The 7677-nt window shown below is 50.2% G+C and overlaps 1 protein-coding gene and 1 long non-coding RNA gene across 4 annotated transcripts in view; one reads left to right on the plus strand and one right to left on the minus strand.

The window, feature by feature from the left end:
• Positions 1 to 4532, plus strand: part of LRRC43 (leucine rich repeat containing 43) — a 26309-nt gene extending 21777 nt beyond the window's left edge. For all 3 annotated transcript variants that reach the window (XR_015947389.1, XM_060269475.2, XM_088659312.1), the window contains one exon: positions 3804 to 4532. Coding sequence is in view for 2 of the 3 variants with exons in the window: in XM_060269475.2 (XP_060125458.1) it covers positions 3804 to 3946 (143 nt within the window). In the remaining variant the exon portion in view is untranslated. The remainder of the gene's footprint in view (positions 1 to 3803) is intronic.
• LOC148683077 (uncharacterized) overlaps positions 1 to 7314 on the minus strand; it is a 13715-nt gene extending 6401 nt beyond the window's left edge. Inside the window, exons 1-2 of the long non-coding RNA XR_015947390.1 lie at positions 7193 to 7314; positions 2504 to 2606 (exon numbers count right to left, since the gene is read on the minus strand). This is a non-coding gene — a long non-coding RNA (uncharacterized LOC148683077). The remainder of the gene's footprint in view (positions 1 to 2503; positions 2607 to 7192) is intronic.
• Positions 7315 to 7677: the final 363 nt, after the last annotated feature.

Here is a 7677-nt window from a genome sequence, read left to right on the forward strand (position 1 = left end):
AAAGCCCGCGCGCACGTGCGCTATCAATTTGCATATGTTCCTGGTCTTGGCTGGCCCCAGGCGTGGCTTGGGAGGGCTGTTGGGGGAGTGGCTTCTCCAGAGACCGTGGGAACCAAGCCTGCTTTGCGCGCGTTGCTTGCTTGTCGTTCCACCGGGATTCCTGTCTCACCCCCACCGCCAGAGCCGCTTTGCTGAGCTCATCCATGCTATTGGGCTTTGGACCTCTCGAGAGCTCATCCTTGACATCCTCATGCAACCCCAAATAGAACGCCGTTTGCATCGGAGGCGAGTGCAGTTCCCACCCCAGTCTGTGCACCAGCATGGTGAATTTCGCCCAATATTCGCGAACTGTCATTTTTCCCTGGCGTAAATTATGCAGTTCCTCTTTGGTCTGGTCCATATGGCTATCAGACGCATACATTACTCTTAAGCCTTCTAAAAATAGTTTGACATTCTTCATGCAAGGATTTTTTGTCGCTATTAACGGTCTGAGCCATTCCCTTGCTGCCCCGGTAAGGTGTTCCACTACAAACGCTACTCTGTGTGCATCATCAGGGAACTCATCATTGTGCAGCTCAAGGGCATACAAGATCTCAGTCTCAAAGCCATGATACTCCCTTGGATCTCCATTGAACTTGCTGACTAGGGTCCCTGCTCTCCTTCCTGGCAGCACTTGGAGTTGGGGGGCCCCTCTCCCCTTGTTTTTCTCTGCATCCAACTTGTTCTGGAGGTCTGCCGCTACCACCCTTAACTGCTGCTCTTTTTCCTGTAGCGGTCTCACCTGTTCAGCAAGGTTTTTGCAGTCCTCCTTGACCTGCTCCGTTTCTTGCTTAGCCGCCTTTAATTCCCCCTGTGCCTGCATGGCCAGTTGCTGCAGGTCCTGCTGGGCTTTCTCCGCGATCTGCCGCCATTTCTCCGCTTCTGGCGCGCTCATCCCGGCAACTCCAAAGTAGCCCAAAAAAAAAAGACTCGGAGGTTGCTGTCACAGTGGCCGGAGTGGGCTACTTCAGAGTAACGACTCTGCATTTTATCTTTTTATTGGTGCTGCGTATTTACAGTGCTGAAGGCAGTGCTATTTACAGAGACACATCTTATCCGCTAGAATCAGAACCTCCGAGTGGCGTTTGGCGCGTTTTTCTCCAACATAATAACTTGGGGAGACCCAGCCTCTTCCCCCTACGTTTTCGGCGCAGTTCCGGAGTTGGGGGAATAGGTCTGCCCCCCTTGCTTCCCTCTTCCTGTCCCACCTGGGACGATGGCTCCGCTACCCTGCCTGAGCCTCGGACCCCACTTCCTGCTTCCCCACTTGAGACGGAGCTCTCCCTGCTTTCCCCTGCGCTCGGGGATGGGCTGGAACTCAGGAGGGGAGGGACTTCGCGATATCCCCTGTCCCTCACAAAAACATTCAAAAGATGATTAAAAGCAATAATAAGCTAAAAGAGATGTATATTTGGATAGGCATGCCTAAGCAAAAATATTTTAAACAACACCAAAAGGTCCTGACGCCAATAAGCAGGGAGTTCCAAAGTGTAGCTGTTGCCACACCAAAATACTCTTTTTTTTATTGAATGAGTATCCTATGGCACTTGTAACAGCGCACCGACTGAGGCAGCCAAGATGGGGTTAGGCAAGGAAATTTATGCTCCCATTTCCATTCCCAATGGAATTCTCTGGCATTTCTCCCTGTACCTGCATTTTTGCGAGCATTTTGCTTCTCTTATGAGGACCAGGAACTACTAGTTCTTTTTAAAAGGGTAATGGAAAAATCACCAAGAGGTCATGATTCTATGTCATTCTGTTAAGACTACTTCGGAACAAAGGAAGCTGCCAAGTCAGAACCATTTCCCCATCTACCTCAGTATTGTCTACACTGACTGGCAGCAGCTCTCCAGGATTTCAGACAAGGAGTCTTTTCCAGCCCTCCCTGGAGAGGCCAGTGGGGACTGAACCTGTGACCTTTGGCTCGCAAGGCAGGTGCTCTGCCACTGAGCTGTGGCCCTTCCTCCTTGTCAGAGTGGACTGGTATGACTATCTTACACACTGTTACGTTGAGGAACTGATTTGACCTTTCCTGGAGATCTCAGGCCATTACAAGGAAGCTGGGTGCGAGAAAATCTATGAGTAGATTGTGCCCCTGTTGGTTAGACATGGTCAGACCCATTTTCCATTTTAATTGCACCCAGAATCAGTTGCAGCCACCTTACGGTAGGACAGACTCTGCTTTCTGTTACATCACACACTAAAGGCGTCTGCACTTTCCTTGGGCTTGAGGTCCAGGAACTCAATGGGACTTTGTTCTGTGTTGGATTGTGCTGTAAGTGCACATTTTAGGCCTTCATTTAAACACTTGTAAGGAGCTGAGCTTGTTCCAACTACAGGAAACGGCTGCCGTTGTCTTCCAACTGGTGTCAAATATTTAGTTACTAGCCCATATAACTAAACATAATATATAATTTGGTGCTTGCCGCTTCCGGTTTTCCATGAAACTGATTATGATGTTTACCTGGGAGGCAGGTAATTCCTTTCAGCATCATGTGGAGAGTTGTTAAGCCAGGGCAGAGATGACTTTGTGATAAACACTCTGACTTATCCATGTGTCAGGGTGCCTGGGTGGGAGAAATGAAGGGGAAATATGTTTTGATATAGAGGCATTTCCTTAAATGGTTTGTGAAAGGCAGACAATTTGTTTGTAGATGTTTGGGTGAGGGTGGGGGGAAGAATTAGGACTGTTGAAGTTGAAAATGTTGCTTTCATAAAGTCATGTGGCAGGGAAGTGTGGTATCAATTCATGCACGCGGGATTCTGCCTACATGCACCCCAAACAGCAATGAAATGTTTTGGCATCAAAAAATAAACCTGGAAGGTGAAGAAATTGTTGCAGGCGCACCACCTTCTGCTCCACCAGGGGCACTTGAGCAATATGATTTTGTGGTCAACCAGCCTTCCCCAGCCTGGTGCCGCCTACCTGTTTTGCACTACCTGTTTTGCCCCCAGCACCTCTGTGCCGGCTGGAGCAGATGGGAGTTGTGCTGCAAAAGAGCTGGAGAGAACACCCAGTGGCAGAAGGCTGGTTCCAACAGGAAGCAGGGCAATGACCATGTTACTGTAAACATATGAAGTGGCATTGAAAGTTATAACCTTCAATTAATTAATTAAATTAATCAAAACCTTAACGATTGGGCGCGGTTTAGCTCAGGGGATAAAGCTACAAGCAGTCTGTCTCTGGGATCTTTAATGACTCCCAATGTCAATTCCAAACAATCTGATAACCTGCACCCAGGGCCGGCTCTACGGGCAGTCTGGGTGGCGCGGGGCGCCGGCCCACCAGCCGCGGCTAGAAACGTAGCGGGGCGGGGCCGCCGAAGCGATCTCTGCACCATGGCATGCTTGAGACGGCCCTGTCTGCACCTTTGCTTTTTCCTTCAGCTTAAAACCTCCTGGAGTTATGAATTTAAAAATTACTGAATGGGTAGTCCCTCCTGGCTACATAGGAAGTTGACTCACACCCATCTTCCCAAGTAGCTCAGGACACTGACTGAGGACAGGGTTGCTCTCAGACCTGCAGGCTGCAAAACATTTGCTCTACCACTGACTGACATCCTTTCCCATTGCTGCCCCCCCCCATCAGCTCAGCCCCTTAGAGGTATAATAGTCAGTTAAAAACAAACCAACAAACCCTGGAAGGCTACACGGGTTGAGGGAAAAGGTGTATATCCTTCAAGGGGTCAGTTATAAGTACACCCACCCAGTGGGTAGGAGGCTTAAAAGAAGCAACCGTACATATTTCTCCCTGCTTTTTCCAGGAAAGGGGAAAAAGAAGGACTCTCCAGACGGGGCAGATACCCTTCAGAGCCAGCCAGTACCGCTGACGGTGGAATTCCAAATGCATCATGAGAAATGGAAGTCAACTTCACAAATCCTTTTAAATTACAACATGGCAGAGTAATTGTTTTGCGGGGAGCACAGATTGTGCTTTTTAAAAAGCTTCAGGGGTGAGGGATGTCTACCTGCCGTGGGAAGCTGAGGTTGTAAAGGCAGGCAGTGGCAGCAAAGGTTATGCCAGTGCAGGGATGCCTTTATATCACACACCTGCAACTTTGGCCTGACCTCAGAAATTTGACCACTCGGCTCATCCAAGATGCAGGGAGCATCACTTTCCTGTGGAACACTGAAGACCTGGTGCCTTTGGGTGGGGGGCAGCGACACGGCAGAATTGATTTATTTGCAAATGTTCCGAGGTCCAGATGCAGAACTGTCCAAAGGCAGAATCGGCACAGGTTCCCCCTCCCTCAAAACGGTTCTGAATAGACAAGAGTTCCCCAGCCTTTCTGCTTCCAAAATCCAAGATCAGCATTAGTGGCTAAACCCTGCCCACCCCCTCCCCCCCCAAATAGAGACAAAATATTTGATGGGACCATTGGCTTAAAGAAAATGTACGAACAGTATGTCGTCTGTCTTTGATTTTCAGTTTAGCCTCTAAACTTTTGTAAGAATCAAGGGAATAAAATCTTTAACCATCTATCAACAGCCAATATATGCTCCTGTCTCACTGTGTGGGAAGTTTGAAACCCGCAAATACGGACACCCGAAAGCCTACAGATGTGGGTGTAAATGCATGTGTGCTCTGTTCTTTATTTGTGCCTGATAATTGACACTCCAAAGCCTGCAAAAGCTTTACTCAACAATAGCTCAACAATTTTGTCTTCAGCATCTAGTGCAGTGGTACCTCGGGTTATGTACTCTACGGGTTACATATTTTCGGGTTACGTACCATTTTACTGTAACCTGGAAGTAAGTAAACCCGGAAGTGAGCTCTCTGGAGGCCTCGCTGTTGCCCGGCGCGCAACCCTGACATTGGTGGGCCTGCAGAGGCCTCCGCGACTGGGCTGAAGCCGCAGAGGCTTTCCGAGGCTGTGCGGATGTCTGGACTTCACTCCCAGCATTCACGAATGCCAGGAGCCAGGCGGGGCGGCCGCTCGTCCCCTGGATGCCCCCTCAGTCCTGCAACTGCTCTTCCCTCGGCTTGCCGCTCCTCCTGCCGCTGCTGTGAGGCCGGCCAGCTGGCCGGCAGATACCATGGAGAGAGACCCGGCGGCGCTGCTGCAGGTGAGCCCCAGTGACCTTCGCCGGCGGGGCCCGGTCTCAGGGCGGGGGAGCTGAGGGGAGCCGGCTGGCCTACCTGCCCACCCACTTGCATGCCTTCCTGCTGCACAGGGAGAGGCGGCGACGGCGGAGGGCCCGGCGGCCCCCAACCACCTGTGGGTCTCGCTTAGAGGTAACTCGGAAATGGGTGGGGGGTTGCGCACCGAGCTATGTCTGTCAAGGCAGGGGAGATGGGGCCTCTAGGACTACCCGCCACAAGGTCCAGCCATTCGACAAGGAGCCACCTCTCAGCCGCGCTGCTCCCTGGCAGAGTCATTGGGTGTGCGAGGCAAAACGGCCCCCGATGGGTCTCCTCTCTCCTAGTTGCTCCAGGAGGGTGGTTGTGTGTGTGTGTTTTCCGTGGGATGGCCCCCCTCAAAAAGGGGCAGTGCTTGGGCTCTGGAGGAGAGTGGAGTGGGAGGCAGGGCTGCAGCAGGAGAACATTGATAGCATGCCAGGATGGGCAGCCTCCAGGATCAGAGCATCCTCTCTCTATCCCCCCCCCCCAATCTTCCTTGACTGCCAGCTGATGGGGCCGATCCAGCAAGGTTAAGGTGGAAGATTTATTGCCTTCCTGCCCCTGTTAGAAGCAGGGGTTGCTGGAGGCATCTCCCCACTGTGGGGAGACTGGGCAGGCCATTAAGCTGTAAGGCTCTTCTGCTCCTGGTTGATTGTGTGACTGCAGAAATGGATAAAAGGCCCCCATCCAAACTGACTATCATCAGTGCATGTAAGGGGAAAAAATGTTAATTTTTCATCCAAAATACTGTCTTATTTATTTTATAGTACAGTACATTGATAATTAACGGACACGGGTGGCGCTGTGGATTAACCCACAGAGCCCAGGGCTTGCCGATCAGAAGGTTGGCAGTTCCAATCCCTGCGGCAGGGTGAGCTCCTGTTGCTCGGTCCCAGCTCCTGCCAACCTAGCAGTTCGAAAGCACGTCAAAGTGCAAGTAGATAAATAGGTACTGCTACAGCGGGAAGGTAAACGCCGTATCCGTGTGCTGCTCTGGTCCGCCAGAAGCGGCTTTGTCATGCTGGCCACATGACCTGGAAGCTGTATGCCAGCTCCCTCGGCCAATAACGCGAGATGAGCGCCGCAACCCCAGAGTCGGTCACGACTGGACCTAATACCTTTATTATTTTCTTCATTTTATGGATCAATGGTCTCGTTAGACAGTGAATTTCATGTTAAATTGCTGTTTTAGGGGGTGTTTTTCAACGTCTGGAGCGGATCAATCCACTTTCCATTACTTTCAATGGGAAAGTTCGCTTCAGGTTAAGAATGGACTTCCGGAACCAATTAAGTACTTAACCTGAGGTACCACTGTACAAGACATTTCCCACACCAGCAAATCGCATCATTGTAACTTTTGGGACTACCCTGGACATGCCACCTAGCTAGCAAGTTTAATAGAGTATCTTTGGTTTGGTGAAATATGTTCTATTCATCAACCTGGATTATTAGTTCCATTTTATCACAAAGCAAGTTTCTAGACCTCATGGTTTCAGAGAAGCTCAGAAGAGAACTGAATAGCAATGGTCATAGTTGAGACAGAACTTGTGTTGACTTACGTCTCCTACTGCACCCTGCCTCTCATGTATTCTGCAGTTTGATTCACATTGTTTATTTTGCAACAGAAAATCTATGCTTTCCTTGAGTTTTATTTATATTGGTCTACAGAAATTGGGCAGTATTTTTTGTCTTTTGCTCTCCACTTCCAGAATCAAACACAGCCCCTATACTGTAGGGCACCTTTTTTCAAGCTGGTGCCCTCCAGATGTTTTGTGCTACAACTCCCATCAATCCCCACTGCTGTAGGGAGTTATCTCTGCACCCGCATCTCTCTCAACCATTTCCCTTTCAGCCTCCTGCATCAAGATGATTGGCAGAAGGGTGCAAGATGATTATCTTCCTCTCCCTTCCCCTTAGACGCAATTTCAGTCTAGTAGATTGCCACCTCATTAAATAAAGACGTATTTGCCAATGAAGCGCATGCATTTGGGGAAGAGCCACAGAGCATTTGGGAGAAGGAATGCACTTAACTGGGTGTCCATATCAAATTTCGCTTAAATTATCTACCGAAGATTTACTAATTTACTGCAGGGGCCGCTCGGCGGAGCGAAGTGAGGGAAGAGGGTTCCTTCCCACAGATAACTGAAGAAAGCGAAGCAGCCACCGGCTACTCAAGGCCGCCGCCATCTTGGTTCGGTCAAGGCGCAGCGGAAATACGTCATCTCCTGCGCCACGGCTAATGCCATAGAGCTGATTTTGTGAGGCGCAGATGTAGCCTTTCGCGCCCTTTTTCTTCTACGAGAGTCCCGGTCTTTACGTTTCGCCCCGTCGCCTTCCTCAGAGACTGATCTTCCCTCGGCTGGGACTATTAGGGATTTACAACGCTAGGGCGACAACAAAAATCCTCCTGATTGGAAGTCGCCTCCTCCTCCTCCGCTCTATCATCACTTCCACTCTGAAACGGAACTGGTCCAGTTTATGCTCACGCTGAGCGGGAAGGAGAAGGTGCGTACTAC

Source organism: Zootoca vivipara, chromosome 16, assembly GCF_965207765.1.
Source record: "Zootoca vivipara chromosome 16, rZooViv2.hap1.1, whole genome shotgun sequence".
Classification (NCBI taxonomy): domain Eukaryota; kingdom Metazoa; phylum Chordata; class Lepidosauria; order Squamata; family Lacertidae; genus Zootoca; species Zootoca vivipara.